Source organism: Stegostoma tigrinum, chromosome 1, assembly GCF_030684315.1.
Source record: "Stegostoma tigrinum isolate sSteTig4 chromosome 1, sSteTig4.hap1, whole genome shotgun sequence".
NCBI lineage: Eukaryota > Metazoa > Chordata > Chondrichthyes > Orectolobiformes > Stegostomatidae > Stegostoma > Stegostoma tigrinum.
Genome location: NC_081354.1, coordinates 36,809,331 through 36,826,357, shown reverse-complemented (window position 1 = coordinate 36,826,357; position 17,027 = coordinate 36,809,331). Strand labels below are relative to the sequence as shown.

At 41.3% G+C, this 17,027-nt stretch overlaps 1 protein-coding gene across 1 annotated transcript in view; it reads left to right on the top strand.

Annotated features, from left to right (window-relative positions):
• Nucleotides 1-17,027, top strand: part of exosc9 (exosome component 9) — a 74,445-nt gene that overhangs the window by 29,487 nt on the left and 27,931 nt on the right. The window contains exon 5 of the mRNA XM_059644674.1: nucleotides 4,089-4,226. Coding sequence (XP_059500657.1) covers nucleotides 4,089-4,226 — 138 coding nt within the window. The remainder of the gene's footprint in view (nucleotides 1-4,088; nucleotides 4,227-17,027) is intronic.

The following is a 17,027-nucleotide window of genomic DNA, read 5'->3' as shown; positions in this document are numbered from 1 at the left end:
AAAATCTCCCCTTCCCCCACCGCATCCCTATACCAGCCCAGTTCGTCCCCTCCCCCTACTGCACCACACAACCAGCCCAGCTCTTCCCCTCCACCCACTGCATCCCAAAACCAGTCCAACCTGTCTCTGCCTCCCTAATCTGTTCTTCCTCTCACCAATCCCTTCCTCCCACTCCAAGCCGCACCCCCATCTCCTACCTACTAACCTCATCCCACCTCCTTGACCTGTCCGTCTTCCCTGGACTGACCTATCCCCTCCCTACCTCCCCACCTGTACTTTCTCCACCTATCTTCTTTTCTCTCCATCTTCAGTCCACCTCCCCCTCTCTCCCTATTTATTCCAGAACCCTCATCCCATCCACCTCTCTGATGAAGGGTCTAGGCCCGAAACGTCAGCTTTTGTGCTCCTGAGATGCTGCTTGGCCTGCTGTGTTCATCCAGCCTCACATTTTATTATCTTGGATTCTCCAGCATCTGCAGTTCCCATTATCTTTGACTCTGTATACCTGTGTTATCCAAATATGAGTGATCGCTTGCTTAGAAAATAAAGAACATTAAAATTGATGCCAAGGCAAGGAAATGTCTAATGGAGATAATTCAGACATGGTTTTGTTTAAAATTTTGTGCTGTCTGGTAGTTTGAATGGAGAAAAGTAGAAATTTAGCACTGAAAGTTGAGTTATTAGATCATTTGACTATTGAGCGCTTCTGTTTTTCCAAATGACAAGATGCAACATTCTCTTAAACCTTATAGCTACTGTCAGACGTTTGCAGCTGCTATGTATTGTACAAGGCATTTAATATCAAGGCAAATGATAGAATATTTACTAACATGAAGCTATATTTCAAAATAGATCATTTATTGACTGAGAAAGCCATGATTGCTTTGAGCAGTTGATATTTGCATGTTTTGGCTACATAGTGTAATGCAAAATTGAAGTGAACTTCATTTAATACATAAAAATAATTTTATAAATTCTTTACATCGAAATCATCATGACTTTGCTTTAAACTTTGGGCCTGGTTTTTAAATTCAGTCAAAATCCATTCACCTTCACAAAATTTAAAATCTTGCTGAAATTTGTATTAGCTCACTTGATTGACAGTTCTACTTTTGAATCAAACATTGTGCATTGTGTAGGGGAGGCGACGGCCTAGTGGTATTATCGCTGGACTATTAATCCAGAGACCCAGATAATGTTCTGGGGACCCCGGTTCAAATCCTGCAATGGCAGATGGTGGAATTTGAATTCAATAAATATCTGGAATTAATAATCTAGTGATAACCATAAACCCATTGTCGATTGTCAGGAAAAACCCATCTGGTTCACTAATGTCTTTTAGGGAAAGAAACTGCCATCCTTACCTGGTCTGGCCCACATGTGACTCCAGACCCACAGCAATGTGATTGACTCTGAACTGCCTGCTGGGCAATTAGGGATGGACAATAAATGCTGCCTGGTCAGCAACGTCCTCATCCTGTGAGTGAAAAAAGAAAAAAAATTCAGTGCTCTAGTCGATGATTTGAGCCACCGCTTTAGAGCAATACTATTGAACTGAACATTATTCCCTGCTCAATTCGGTGCCTGGAGATCTTTTGAAGAACAGAAAGTTACTTTGGTATCTTGACCAATATTCCTCCCTAAGCTATCATGACTTAGAAACAGATTATTTAATCATTTATTTGTTAACATTTTGTCGGACCTAGCTGTGCTCAAATTTGCTGCGATATTTGCCAAGTTAACAGTAAATTAACTCTTTGGGTTAAACCAGTTTGGAACACGACAAGCTTTTCAAATGAGGCAGTTTAAAGTTAATGGAGACTCTTTCTTCCTTGAACGATGACTACGAAAATGTACAGAAAATGAGGCTTAACAGTAACTACATTCTCTGTGCTAGGCCATTTGTAATACTGCCCAAGACTACTTCCCATCTGATATATTGATTGACTCCAAATTCGAACATTTAAAAAAAACAGTTGGTTTGCACTGAGCATTTCTCAATGCTCAAAGAATTGGAATCAACAACATGATCTTATGTACCCCCTTGCTGGAATAATGTGTTTTGTAGAAGCCTGCTGTGTGTTCTTGACATCACTGCTGAACTGTCAATAGCGTTCCATAATTCTTGCCACCGCAGTAGTAATGTCAATTCAACTTTGACAGACCCTCTTCATTATAACTGCATTTAGCTCAAACAGTAGCCACAGCAGAGAAACCAAATAAGATGATTTGAAGAGATAGTAGGAACTGCAGATGCTGGAGAATCTGAGATAGCAAGATGTAGTGCTGGATGAACACAGCAGGCCAGGCAGCATCAGAGGAGCAGGTAGGCTGATGTTTCGGGCAGAGACCCTTCTTCAGAAATGGGGGAGGGGAGAAGGGGGTTCTGAAATAAATAGGGAGATGGGGGGAGGCGGATAGAAGATGGATAGAGGAGAAGATAGGTGGAGAGGAGACAGACAGGTCAAAGAGGCGGGGATGGAGCCAGTAAAGGTGAGTGTAGGTGGGGAAGTAGGGAGGAGGAAGGATAGGTCAAGGGGGCAGGATGAGGTTAGTAGGTAGGTGGGGATTGGTGGGAAGAAGGACAAGTTAGGAAGGGGGGATGAGCTGGGCGGGCTTTGGGATGAGGTAGGGGGAGGACGGATTTTGAAGCGTGTGAAGTCCACATTGATACCGTTGGGCGGCAGGGTTCCCAAGCGGAATGTGAATTGCTGTTCCTGCAACCGTCAGGTAGCATCGTTGTGGCATTGCAGGAGGCCCAGGATGGACATGTCATCTGAGGAATGGGAGGGGGTGTTGAAATGGTTCGCGACTGGGAGGTGCAGTTGTTTAGTGCGAACCGAGTGTAGCTGTTCTGCAGAACCATCCCTAAGCCTTCACAAACACTTCTCAAGCTTCAAAATCTCCCCTGCCCCTACTGCATCCCAAAGCCAGCCCAACCCGTCCCCACCTCCCTAACCTGTCCTTCGTCCCACCTATCCCCTCCGCCTACCTCAAGCCCCACCCCCATCTCCTACCAAGCTCATCCCGCCCCCTTGACCTGTCCGTCCTCCCTGGATTAACCTATCTCCTCCCTATCTCTTCCCTACCTACACTCCACTTTACTGGCCCCATTCCCGCCTTTTGACCTGTCTGTCTCCTCTCCAGCTATCTTCTCTTCTATCTGCTAGCCCCTCTGTCCCTAATTATTTCAGAACCCCCTTCCCCACCCCTGTTTCTGAAGAAGGTCTAGGCCCAAAACATCAGCCTTTCTACTCCTCTGATGCTGCTTGGCCTGCTGTGTTCAGCCAGCTCTACACCTTGTTATCTAAAATGATTTGAAGTTTTGTGTAGATATAATCCTTCCAGCATGTTTAGTGTCTACTTTGAAACAATCACATTTTATGCATGTGTAAATCAATAAAAGTTAGCAAAATTGATAAATGTTTATTAAGTGTGAAAGTTAAATGTAGGCTAAATGTTTTTGAGTGCTTTGAGACTGTGTTGCTGATTAGAGGAGGAGCACTCTTGTATGAGAGATTTTGACAGCGAAAGGATTTAAATCTCTTGGGGGAGAAAATCCTTACCTTTCAAGGCTTTTCTAGAGTATCTGTCAACTTTTGATGGCAAGCGTGCCAGGGCAAGCCATGTGTCATGCTTTCCTGGCTGTGGTCATGTTGAGCAGCCAGCCAATGATCTTGCAGAAAAATATACCTTTTGGAAACTGCATTTTCACATTATTTGTGGAATGGCCCAAGAAAATCCAGAAATCCTGCAAGATGTTAAAAAGCATACCAAAGTCAGTCACAGGCAAAAACAGAAATTGCTGGAAAGGCTGAGCAGGTCTGGCAGCATCTGTGAAGAGAAATCAGAGTTAACATTTCAGGTCCAGTGATTTTCCTCAGAACCAAATGAGTCTTTGCCCCGAACATACGAAAAATGCCCTAAAGTGTTATCAAAAATTATCATGAGACATTCATACTGTGAAGTTACCCAAGCTTGCATTTTATTAGCTTATTTCTTCAGATTTCTAAACACTCTTCTCCTTTTGAATCTAATATACTTTATCTAAAAACATATAGATAAATTTCCATATTTCTTTTATCAAGGTGTGGCAAATACGTGTAGACTTACATTTGTTAAACCACGATGGGAACATTATTGATGTTGCAAGCATAGCAGCTATTGTGGCACTGTCTCACTTCAAAAGACCTGATGTCTCTATTCAAGGAGAAGAAGTCACGGTGGTGAGTATTAAGAAAAGTCTTTATCCTATAAAGTTGGAGCATGTGGTTGGATACAATATAGGCAGAGCTGTGTCTGCAAATAATTTGATAATAAAACAGACAAATTTAGTTAACACTATTCTTTAAGTATTATTATTATTATTATAGGCCATTTGACTCCACATTATCTGTGCAATTGTGATTGTATTCCAAACGAGTATCCCCCCCCACCTCCCCATTCCATTTGCCTCATTATTTGCCTTTAAGCCAATGATTTTTGTACCTTTCTCTTACATGCACTCTGTCAGCTAGCTAATGAAGAAAATTGAGATGGAAACCAGTGATCTACAGTTCTACTACTCTAACAGATGTTTTAGAAAATTACTAGATTCTGTGGTTGTGGATAGAGTACAAAACATCTTGAAAATTTTCAGTTAATGAGAGCCAGCATTGCATTTTAGAGGTAGGTCTTACCTCATGTACCAGGTTAATTTTTTAAGAGGTGACTGGAATAAGGGAATGTCTGTGGATATAACTGGTTAACTTGGACTCTCAGAATGCATTTGATAAATTTTTCCATCAGAAGTTGTTAGCTAAATTTGAAACCCATGGAATTAAAGATGAATTATTGACCTGTTTACAAGATTTGGAGAAAGAAATGAAGAACAATGAGCAGGTATTTTAATTTGAAAAACGTGATGAGTGACATTGAATTTTCATTGGATGTGTAGGCTGGGATGCAAGTTAGAGGTCTGGCCTAGAGGATGATGCTACTGAGTGGTGTGACTGTTTTCTGACAAATTGCAACTTTGCAAAGGAATCTCGAAGCAAACTCAACTGAAAATGTGATGAATAAACTGTCAGCTTCTTGAGTGGCAATTTGCAGTTTTTGAGTGGAAGTACAGGAAATATGAAGGATCAACAAGCCTACTTATGAGGAAGAAATTGCTTCACAATGAGCAGCAAATTGGTTTTGGTGTTAGTCAGAATAGCGCATAGAGCAGGAAGGCTTAGAGAGTCATTCCAGACTTGAAACATTAACTCTTTTTCTGCCTTAACAGATGCTGCCAAGCCTGAGTTTCTCCAGCATTCTGTGTTTGAATCATAATTTGCACTACTGCATTGCTGCTATTTAAATGATGAGTGCGACCAGCTCATCAAAAATTGTAGCTGAGCCAATGTGCCTACATCCTGTGAATACATTTTTAAACTATAAAAGTCACCACGTAATGTTTAACAGAAAATATTCAAGTCAGACAAGCAGCATGTGTGAAGACAGTCACCAACACATTTTAACATGGATTTTACAGCCCACCCACGGGCAAGTAGATTGGCAGGCGAATGTGTAAAATAGGCTGCTGCGCCATCAATGTGTGTCTGCTACTGGCCTGCTAGCCCTTCACTGCAACTTTGTGCAGCAGGGCAAGTGTTGGATGGGGCACTTGCTTGTTGCCATCTTAGAATGGTCACCCAAAGGTAGATTTGCCTTCAGTGTTTACAACAGACTTTGGAGAGCCTGCCCATCCACATTAGCATGTAATCTTGATTATTAACTCTGTTTCTCCCTCCACTGACCTGCTGAATATTTCCAGCATTTTCTGCTTCTGTTTTACATTTCCAGTATCAGAAGTCTTTTTTGGCTTTCTCGTTTATCTCCTTTTTGAAGCAGCTTGTGCTAGTTTTCAACCTTAGAATTGCTACATAAATACAACTCTGTTTGTCCTTTCTAAATGTGCCATCTTTACACAGTGTCTTTCTTGTCACAATGAAACTAGAAATTTCTATTCTAACATGCAGCAATGTATAGGACTGAAAAAATGTCATTTTATTCTGACATGCCATTTCCTTGTGATTGCTAGAAATGCTTCTCATAGGATTGAGAATGTGATGATTCTCTGGCTCTGGAGGGCTTGCATATTAGACTCCGTGTCGTACAGCATAGAAGCAGGCCCTTTGCCCCACTCTCTCTCGGTCAACCAACACACACCAAACTACACTCATACTGTTTACCGGCCCTTGGCCCATAGCCACTGGCATTTTAAGTGCTTGGCCAGATGCTTCATAAATATTGTGATGGTGCATGCCTTCACCACTCCCTAAGGCATAATATTCCATATTTCTGCCTTCCCAACGGTGGGAAGCAAATTCTAAGATCTCCTCTAAACCACTTACTCCTTACTTTAAGCTTGGTATCCTCTGGTCTTCGTTTTCCCATGGCAGATGTGTCTATTTGCACGATCACCCTATGTATCTTCTCATCACATTGTATACCTCTATCAGATCAATCCCCACCTCACCTGAGCCTCCTATGCACCAACAAAAACAAATCCAGCCCATCCAGTCTGTCTTCACATCTGAGACTTTCCGTCCCAGGCAATATCGTGGTGAATTTCCTCTCAGGCCTAACCAATATTTCATAAGGTTGTAACAAGACTTCCTTGCTCCTATATTCCACACCCTGACTAATGAAAGCAAGCATCCCACGTGCTGCCTTCATTACCCCATGTACCTGTGCTGACACCTTCAGGGCTTGTATACTAGCTCCCTTTGTTCATGGTACTTCTTAAGAACCTACCTTTTCATTTTGCATGTCATTCCTTTATTAGAGCTCCCAAAATGCATCACCCTACACTGATCAGAATTCCATCTGCCATTGCTCTGCCCAATTAGTTCCACTTGTTCTGCCCATCTAAAATGTACTACATGCTGGTAGGAATGGTTTATGAAGGCTGAAGCATCAAAAGATCTAGAATGTTATGACTGTGCCTGAGGAAGACTTCAGTTCACGACTCTTGGCTTGTTGGAAGGCACTGGGGTATAGTGAATGGAGAGGTCTGGGGAAAATCATGAGAAGTGATGGGAAGATTAACGCAGTACGGTATCGGAGCATAAAAAGCACATTCTTCTTAAGTTATGGGGGTGAATTATGAAGTTTCAAATACTGGGAACATGTGAGAAGGTACTAATGATGAGGTACATTGTACATGGCATGCATAGGAATGCCAATGTATTATGAGAGTTACAGCCAGAGGGGTAAGGTCTAATAGCTCAAGAGTTAGATGCCAATGTATGTACTATTCACGATTGTCAGCCTAAAGTAGGTTCCCGTGTGATGTACTGGCCAGAACGGTCAGATAATGGGAGAAGGCCATGAGAGTAGGACAAGCAGGGAAGTCTATAGGCAGGTACAGTACAAAAATTGGTTATATTTCCAAGAGAAAGGATGAGGTGCGGTCTATGGATTTGCAAAAGGAGTGCAAGGATTCAGAACAAGAAAATATAGGTTAGGTTCAAGTACTGATTGGGGGATATATTTAGGAGGAGGAAAAGATCAAAGATAGTGGTATGGAAATTTAGTAGGCAGTCTGATTGGAGTAATCCAGAGAGACCATAGCAAGCAAGGTCACAGCCCAATGACTGCACTTCTCTTGCTTTTCTGCTTATGCCCATTGCCAGGAGGACTACGACGAAGGTCACTGTAGTCAAGAGGTGTTTGTAACTGCCAATAGATTGGAAGACAAAGTCAAAAGAGAAGCTAAAGCACAAGAGTTATACAACTGGAAAGAATTTGCATGTTTGGAGGTTGCTGGTTAAAAGTGTTGGTAACTTCTCAGTCACGCACATGTATCTGTTTAGAATCGGTTTGATCGATTAGGACCTGTAACCTAAATACTAGTTTCATAACCAGAGGTTTGAAGAATGCTTGGGCAGTATGGAGATTATAGAACCATGTAGACTAGAAAAGGTGATTTTTTGCTTTAAGCATTTTGGCTATTTTTACCACCCATTAAAGAAGGTACAAGTACATAGTTACAGCTTTCCCACGGAGAGATTTTTCAGAGTCATTTAATCCAGCCTCTGAAGGAAGCATACATCATAGAAGATAAACTCTCAAAGTTGAATAATTTGTGGATTGAATAGCAGCTCCTGTGTATGATACTTTTGAGTGAGAGCAGTTCTGTTTAACATTGCAGCATCCTCCTCTTTTGCAAAGCCCAATGTTTTATTGGTGTTATTGATGGAAAACATTTAGGCATCTTTATGATGTGGGTGGAGAATATTTTTATGGCTTGGGATTAATAGGGTAGGAATTTAAATTGGACTCATACTGCTTTTAAATACGTAGATTTGGAGATAAAGCATATGTGCCAGATGTAATTTTACATCAACATCATTACTTGGAAAGCATCACTTGCATTATCATAGTTTGTGCTAAGGCCATGCAAAGAAACATGGATGCCTCCAAAAAAATGAAATGAGTAGCTGCAGAGTCTTGTTGAATACCTTAATTTGGTTAGGCTTGTAGACAAGACCATAATCTTGTGATAAGAAATCTGAAGATTGAGGAGATCTTGAGGGTGGACAATACTTTTTTTAAAATTAAAAGTAGAGAAATGTATAGTGAACTTCTCAGGTTTAAGAGATACCAGAACTATAAAATTGATTCCTTTTTTAGCAATTCCTCACAAGCCAATCTTGGTGATTGGATTTTCTAGTGCAGGTAGGTTCATAGTGTTCCACCTGGAAGAGAATGGATGAAGTTGTCCTTTGTGTTTGGAATCCAAAACTACTAGAAGAGTAATGAAGTTTACAGATTGCTGAAACTCTTGCAGTCATTCATGCCGTGAACATAATGTTCTATTTATCTAAGATCGTGGAAGAAGTATTATGTGAAAGGGATCCAAAGGGATCATATGTATGAAATGTTACATAGATCATTGATTCCTTTCCAATGATTTATATTCCTTGAATTGTGCAGTTGCGTAAAGTTCAAGAATAATAACGGCAATGCTGGAGCAAATATTGGAGGGGAACAAAGCATTAAAACTGAGATTGGTAAATAAAATTAATCAATTATTCGACTGTTTTACCAAAGTTAAAGCCTCGAGTGAAGATTCTGAAAGTAGGATGCCTCCTAACATAAACCTTGGGATCTGAAATTTAGTTTGTGTACATCTGTGTTTGCATTTCTGCTTTGTTTTTAGAAAAAGGGCATCTGACAACGTTGTAAATGTTTCATTTATTTCTCAAGAGGCCAACATGTGTCCAAGATGAGAGATGTTGAAGTTGCTTGGGATATATATTTTAAGGGTTGGTTTTCCCCAATAAAGAGATTTGGTTAAGAAGGGAAGAGAGCAGTCGGGAATTTGTATTGACCTGAGGTTCAAATAAACAGTTTTGGAAAATGGACCAACTCCTGTTTGCTGTTTCAGCAAATTTGATATTTTTAACAAGCTAAGTTCTAAATTGGCGCAAGGTGAATTTTAATGGAATTAGACAGGAGCTCCAGAAGTTGATTGGAGTAGTTTGTTTGTAGGCAAAGTGACTTCTGGCAAGTGGAAGGCCTTTAAAACTGTGATAGCTAAAGTTCAAGATCTTTATATTCCTGTGAGGGTGAAAGGCAAGGTTGGCAGGAGTAGGGAGCCCTGGATGACGAGATAATGAGGCTTCGGCCTGAAAAAAGGAGGAGGAGTGGTTCAGGAGCAGGCAGCCGGGATTGAGGTATATAGGGGTACAGGGGGCATGAGAAAGCTTTGGCTGAGAAGATTAGGGTGAATCCAAAGAGATTCTTAAAGTATATTAAAGGAAAAAGAATCTGTAGAGAGAGAATAGGCCCCCTCAATGACCAAAGTGGACATGTATGTGTGGAACTGCAAGAAATGGGCGAAGTCCTCAATGAATACTTCTCCTCTGTGCTTACCATGGAGAAAGACATGATGACTTGGGAACTTGGGGAGGTTAGCGACAGTATCTTGGAGACAGTTCACATCATAGTACAGGAGGTTTCGGAAGTATTAGAATGTACGAAGGTGGATAAATTTCCTGGTCCTGATGAGTTATATCCAAGAACCCTGCAAGAGGCTAGGGAAGAAATTGTGGTGATCCTTGCTGATATATTTGTGTCATCATTAGCCACGGGTGAAGCCCCAGAAGACTGGAGGGTAGCAAATGTTGTCCCCTTATTCAAGCAGAGCTACAAAGAAAAACTTGGGAATTATAGACCAGTAAGCTTAACATTTGTGGTAGGTAAGTTACTAGAGAAAATTCTGAAAGATAAAATAAACATGCATTTAGAAAGACAGGGTTTCATTAGGAATAGTCAGCATGGCGTTGTTTGTGGGAGATCAAGCCTCACAAATTTGTGAAGAGTCCTTTGATGAAGTGACCAGGAAGGTTGTTGAGGGCAGGGCTGTCGTTGTAGTCTGTATGGATTTCAGTAAGGCCTTCGACATTTGACATGGTAGGCTGCTCTGGAAAGTTAGATCACGTCGAATCCAGGGAGAGCTGGCAAATTGTATACACAGTTGGCTTGATGGTAGGAAGCAGAGGGTAATACTGGAAGAATACTTGTCTGACTGGAGGCCTGTGACTAGTGGTGTGCTTCACAGGTCGGTGCTAGGCTCATTGCTGTTTATCTACACCGATGATTTAGATACAAATGTACAAGGCATGATTAATAAGTTTACAGATTACAATAAAGTAGGCCACATAGTGGACAGTGAGGAAGGTTATCAGAAATTGCAGTAGGATCTTGATCAGGTAGGGAAGTGGGCCAAGAAATGGCAAATGGAGTTTAATATAGATAAGTGTGAGGTGTTGCATTTTGGAAAGTCAGATTGAGGCAGGAGTTTCATGGTGAATGGTGGGGTCTTAAAAAGTGTAGTGGAAGAGAGGGACCATAGAGTTCAGGTGCACGTTTCTCTGAAAGTGGAATCGCAGGTAAACAGGGCAGTGAAGAAGGATTTTGGCACACTGGCCTTCAGTCAGGGTATTGAGAACAGAAGTTGGGAAGTTATGACTTTGGTGAGGCCACACTTGGAGTATTATGTTCAGTGTTGGTCACTTTGCTATAGCAGGGATGGTACTAAACTGGAAAGAGTGCAGAAGAAATTTGAGGATGTTGCTAGGACTTGAGTGATTGAGTTATGGGGAGAGGTTGGACAAGGTAGGACTTTTTTCTTTAGAGCTTAGGAGACTGAGGGGACATCTTATAGAAGTGTATAAGATCTTGAGAGGCATGGATAGAGTGAATGCCATCAGTCTTTTTCCCAGGGTTGGGGAATCGAGGACTGGAGGGCATCAGTTTAAGGGTAAGAGCAGAAAGAATGCAATGGAACCTGAGGGGCAACTTTCTTTTACACAAAGCCTGGTATGAGCTGCCAGCAGAAGTGTTTGAGGGTGGGTACATTAACAACATTTAAAAAGCATTTGGATGAATACATAGGAACGGTTTAGAAGGATATGGATGGGCCAGGTACAGGGAAGTGGGCTTAGCGTGGATGGACATTTTTGGTCAGCATGGACCAATTGGGCCAAAGGGCCTGTCATTGTGCTGTAAGACTGTATGATTCTATGGCCCTAATTGTTCCCTTTGTAATTGTCATTGAAGGCCAGAGTGCGTTGTGCTGTTAGCATTTTAGTGCATCTTCCACTTAATGTTCAACATGAGTTCAGCTGATGAATCAATAGAATACTGGTTGGTGCTAAGCTGCAAAAGGTTTCCTTCCCAAAGTTTGATCTGATGGCATGAGACTTCATTTAGTTCAGATTCAATATTGAGGACCCACAAGGCAGCTCCCAGTTGACAATATATCACAGTGCTGCCACTTCTGACTAATTGATTACAGTGACAGAAAATGAGCAAAGCCCTCCTAGAAATTGGAGAGTTGACGTGTACATATTTAACTTCTGCTGTTCACACTTCTGTAGATTTTTGACTTGTTTTATTTCTGAAGAAGTTTTATTGTGCAGTTGTAGCTTAACTAGTTTTGCATGAAGTCATGCTGAATTGCCAGACCCCTATAGTGCTTAAGCGATCATGCAGTTTTGTGTCTTCAAATATATAATTTTCAAATATATTCACATATTTTACACTGGGTTGAGCATTTCATGCAGCCGGCATCTATTTTAAGGACTTTTCCTGCCAAATCTGTAAGTAACAAAACATTAGTAGGATCTTGTTACTGATGTGCTAGCAGTTTTCTCTTTCGAACAAGCTTATTAGCGGTTCCTTCAACCCACATGTGTACCTGGTTTGAGAGCCTATATTGGAAAGTTCTTGTGCAATTTTCTGTTTATCATGTAAATTAAATGGTTGGCAAGCTGCTGCATGCAAGCCACAGTGTCTTTTAATATAACACAGTGTGAAGCTGGATGAACACAGCAGACCAAGCAGCATCAGAGGAGCAGGAAAGCTTGACGTTTCGGGTCGGGACCCTTCCTCAGAAGAAGGATTCTGACCCAAAATGTCAGGCTTTCCTGCTCCTCTGATGCCGCTTTGCCTGCTGTGTTCATCCAGCTTCACATTGTGTTATCTCAGATTCTCCAGCATTGGCAGTTCCTACTATCTCTGTCTTTTAATATGATTTTTGCATACAAGCCAGCTGCCATCAACAGAGTGTCTTGTAAATCATGGCATATATTACTTCATGTATCACTTTAAAATGAGAAAGGAGTGAGGCAGTGAAATTCTGATAACTAAGGATGAGACAAATTTTGGTTATTGTGCAAAAATGCTCACAGTAGCCCAATCACCACAAATCTTTAGATTGTTTTTAATTTTGAGTTGTGCAGTGTTGATGAAATATTTACATGCCAAAACCTGGCAGATCTATACACAGTCATTAAAAAAACTTGAGGAAGACTGATTTATTAATCATAATAATGACGAATTTTTCTTTATAATACAGTGACCATGACAGTAGCTCCTACCTATTATAGTTGTTTGTACTAAATTAGTCAGTACTGTAGGTATAAGATAGCATTTTTGATTGGAGAAATTGAATTTGTTTTAGGAATTATTTCTGTTTCTAAGTGGCTGTGAGAGGTTGCTTTATCTACATTTCCACTCATAAGCAGGAATATTTTAGACTGAGCATGTACTTTTTGGTTTCGCACAGGGAGGACATAAATGAGGTAAAAGGTGAGTTTTGAATACTAACACTCTAAACAGAACTTTGTGATGATAAAAATAGCCAATAAGGTATCATATGTAGAACATAGTAAGAAAATTATTAAAAACTTATTATTGGACATTGGGCACTGTCACTATCAGGGTGGAAAAGAGAGAGCAGGATTGCAACTAAAACAAGCCGGGAGCGGTGTATCAGTGAATTGAATAATTAGGGCTGTGGCTCAGAGCTTCAAATTAATGAATGGGGTTGGGAAGAATCAATTAAAAATGAATTGATAATTGTAAAAAGTGTTGAGTCTGAAGAGCAGAGCACTGACTTAGATAAAAAATTTGCAAAGAGTTGATCACAAGAGGACAAATTGCTTAAACATAGTGGGACTGCAAGCACTAAGATGACACCTGTGAGAAATGGAAAGTAGTTAATGCTGAAGGCACTTTGCCAAATTGCACAAAGCATATCCAGCAAAATAAATAAGTGAAAATATAGATCAAATGCATTTATTGCTATCTAATATCATACCCAGTAGGACATGGTTACAGAAGGAAGGAGGTTGAAAACTAAATATTCCTGGTCAGTTGGCTTTTAGAAAAAGATAGGTAAAGTAGAAAAATATTGCAGGGAAGAGACTTTGATAGTAAAGGATGGGATGAAGACTGTGGAGAACGAGACTCTTAACTCAGAAAATCAAAATGTAGAATCTGTTTGAAGTAGATTTAAGAACCACCCAGAACCTTGGAAAAATACTGGTGGGAATAGCTTATAGGACCCTCCTTAAAGTCTTTGCAGTGTTCAGCAAGGCATCTATACATCAGGAAATTAGAAATGTATGCAACAGGGTAGTACTGCAATCAATGAGAACTTAATCTTCTTATCGACTAGTGAAACCAAATTTCCAATAAGATAGTAAAGAACAAATTGATGAAATGCATTCTAATACGGACCAGACCAAACCCCCTCAAAATATATCAAGAAGACAACCTAGAACCTAGCTTTTATCCTATTTAAAGTTGAGTGTCAGGCACTGCATTCCATATGTAATTCAGTTGATCAAACTACTACGCACTTTGTTCTTACACCACAGTGAAAACAATGACAAAAAAACATAAATTTAACTCTATTGAAATACTTAACAAAATATGTCATTTAATGACAAATTGTTAACAGTTCCAATATATTAGCATTCCATGTACACACCTTTGACAGGCTAATTTAGCAAAACAGGATTTGTCACATGCCATCTCTAGTCCAAGTTAAAGGAGCACTGAAAGAAACAATCTAGCAATTTAGAAAGAACTCAAACCTTTAGCTGTAGCAGAGAGAGCTATATCTGGCAGGTTCAACAACTAACTCTCAAAATCCCCGACTTCAATTGAAAGCAAAACTAAAACCCTGTGCCTCTGTGAGCCTGACTACACCCACTCATTCTTCTTCTATCTAATTTAAAAAAAACTCTGGGAACTCAAAGTTGTATCCCTGCTGCTTCTGAAGCTGACATTGGCAACACCTCTGTGCAAGAGAAACAGCACAGAACAAATCCCGCTTAATGGGATAGTACCATCACAATTCACTTTTTGAGAATAGTATATCAAGCAACCAACTAGGAAAATACACAATATTTTAAATCTAGTATAATGCAGTGTAACAGAGTTAATTATTAACTATAAGTAAAATACCTCTAGAGAAGAGTATTGATGAAAATGGTAGAATTTGATGTTTAGTTTGAGTAATTGAATTAACTCTGAAACACAGATCTGGAATCTGATCTAGTAAACTTTGTAGATATGAAGTGGGTGTTGGCTAAAGTAGATTAGAGGAAATAACTGAAAGACTAGACTCTGTGCGTAAGCAGTTGATAGTATTTTAGGCATTAGTTGATTGGAAGATAGCAAACATAGTCTCATCATTCATGAAAGGAGGGAAAGATAAAATGAGAATGAGTAGCAAGTTTGTCTGAGATAATAAAATGTGAGGCTGGATGAACACAGCAGGCCAAGCAGCATCCCAGGAGCACAAAAGCTGACGTTTCGGGCCTAGACCCTTCATCAGAGATGGGGATGGGGGGAGGGAACTGGAATAAATAGGGAGAGAGGGGGAGGCGGACCGAAGATGGAGAGTAAAGAAGATAGGTGGAGAGAGTGTAGGTGGGGAGGTAGGGAGGGGATAGGTCAGTCCAGGGAAGACGGACAGGTCAAGGAGGTGGGATGAGGTTAGTAGGTAGCGGGGGGTGCGGCTTGGGGTGGGAGGAAGGGATGGGTGAGAGGAAGAACCGGTTAGGGAGGCAGAGACAGGTTGGACTGGTTTTGGGATGTAGTGGGTGGGGGGGAAGAGCTGGGCTGGTTGTGTGGTGCAGTGGGGGGAGGGGATGAACTGGGCTGGTTTAGGGATGCAGTAGGGGAAGGGGAGATTTTGAAACTGGTGAAGTCCACATTGATACCATATGGCTGCAGGGTTCCCAGGCGGAATATGAGTTGCTGTTCCTGCAACCTTCGGGTGGCATCATTGTGGCAGTGCAGGAGGCCCATGATGGACATGTCATCAAGAGAATGGGAGGGGGAGTGGAAATGGTTTGCGACTGGGAGGTGCAGTTGTTTGTTGCGAACTGAGCGGAGGTGTTCTGCAAAGCGGTCCCCAAGCCTCCGCTTGGTTTCCCCAATGTAGAGGAAGCCGCACCGGGTACAGTGGATGCAGTATACCACATTGGCAGATGTGCAGGTGAACCTCTGCAAGTTTGTCTGATATTGATTAGATTAGATTAGATTACCAACAGTGTGGAAACAGGCCCTTCAGCCCAACAAGTCCACACTGCCCTTGGAGCTTCCCACCCAGACCCATCCCCCTATAACCCACACGCCCCTGAACACTATGGGTAATTTAGCATGGCCGATCCACCTAGCCTGCACATCTTTGGACTGTGGGAGGAAACTGGAGCACCCGGAGGAAACCCACGCAGATACAGGGAGAACGTGCAAACTCTGCACAGACAGTTACCCAAGGCTGGAATCGAACCCGGGTCCCTGGCATTCTGAGGCCGTAGTGCTAACCACGGAGCCACCTTGCCTCCCCCCCAGTAGTTGGAAAAATTCTTAATCTCTTACTATAGCAACAGGACATTTGGAAATTTGTTTTATGAGAGGATGGCGTGAACCTGGACTTATGAAAGGGAGATCATAATTGACAAGCCTTGGAGGGATACTCGAGATTGTAATTACTGGGATTGATAAGGAGGAAGCATTGGTAGTACTACATCCCCTTGGTTGGTCTGAGATTTTAGTCCGGGTATCAGTGGCACACAACAACTTGGACACTATTCCACTAAATGTGGTATGCCTTTAAAACTACTAAACTGAATGCCACTGGTTGCTGAGAAGTCCTGCAAGTTCATGTCCCTTACTGGTGAGAAATCTGTCAACAAGCTCTAAGGATGTCTTTGGAGTGGCTGACTAAACCACTGCCCCATGATCCAACAAATTTCTTGCTGTTATGTTTTGACGGGGCGGAATTGTTTATACTTTTGTTCACTATGCGCCTGTTTTTTTTACCCATTTTTTAATTTGTTTTTAATTACATCACTATTCTGTCCAAAGTTCTGCTAGATATAAACGCACTCTGGGCCTCCATACCAAACACATGGACTTTTCTGGGGTGTTATCTCTAACACCCTTACTAATCTCCATTTCTGGAGTAGCAAGGCCTTTTTGTGGTCTTAATGAGAACATAAATTCTAAACTGTGAAGTAGAGTCATATTGGAGTTGTTTCCCCGTCTAAAGACGCAACCAGACCTGCTGACTTCCTGAGTGTTATTAGATGTTCAGGACATCACTTAGAACTTGGGAGCCTTTGATTTGAATGCTTCTGCCAAATTATTTTTTGTACAAGGTTACACAGCATTGTTGTGCTCTTTGGCTG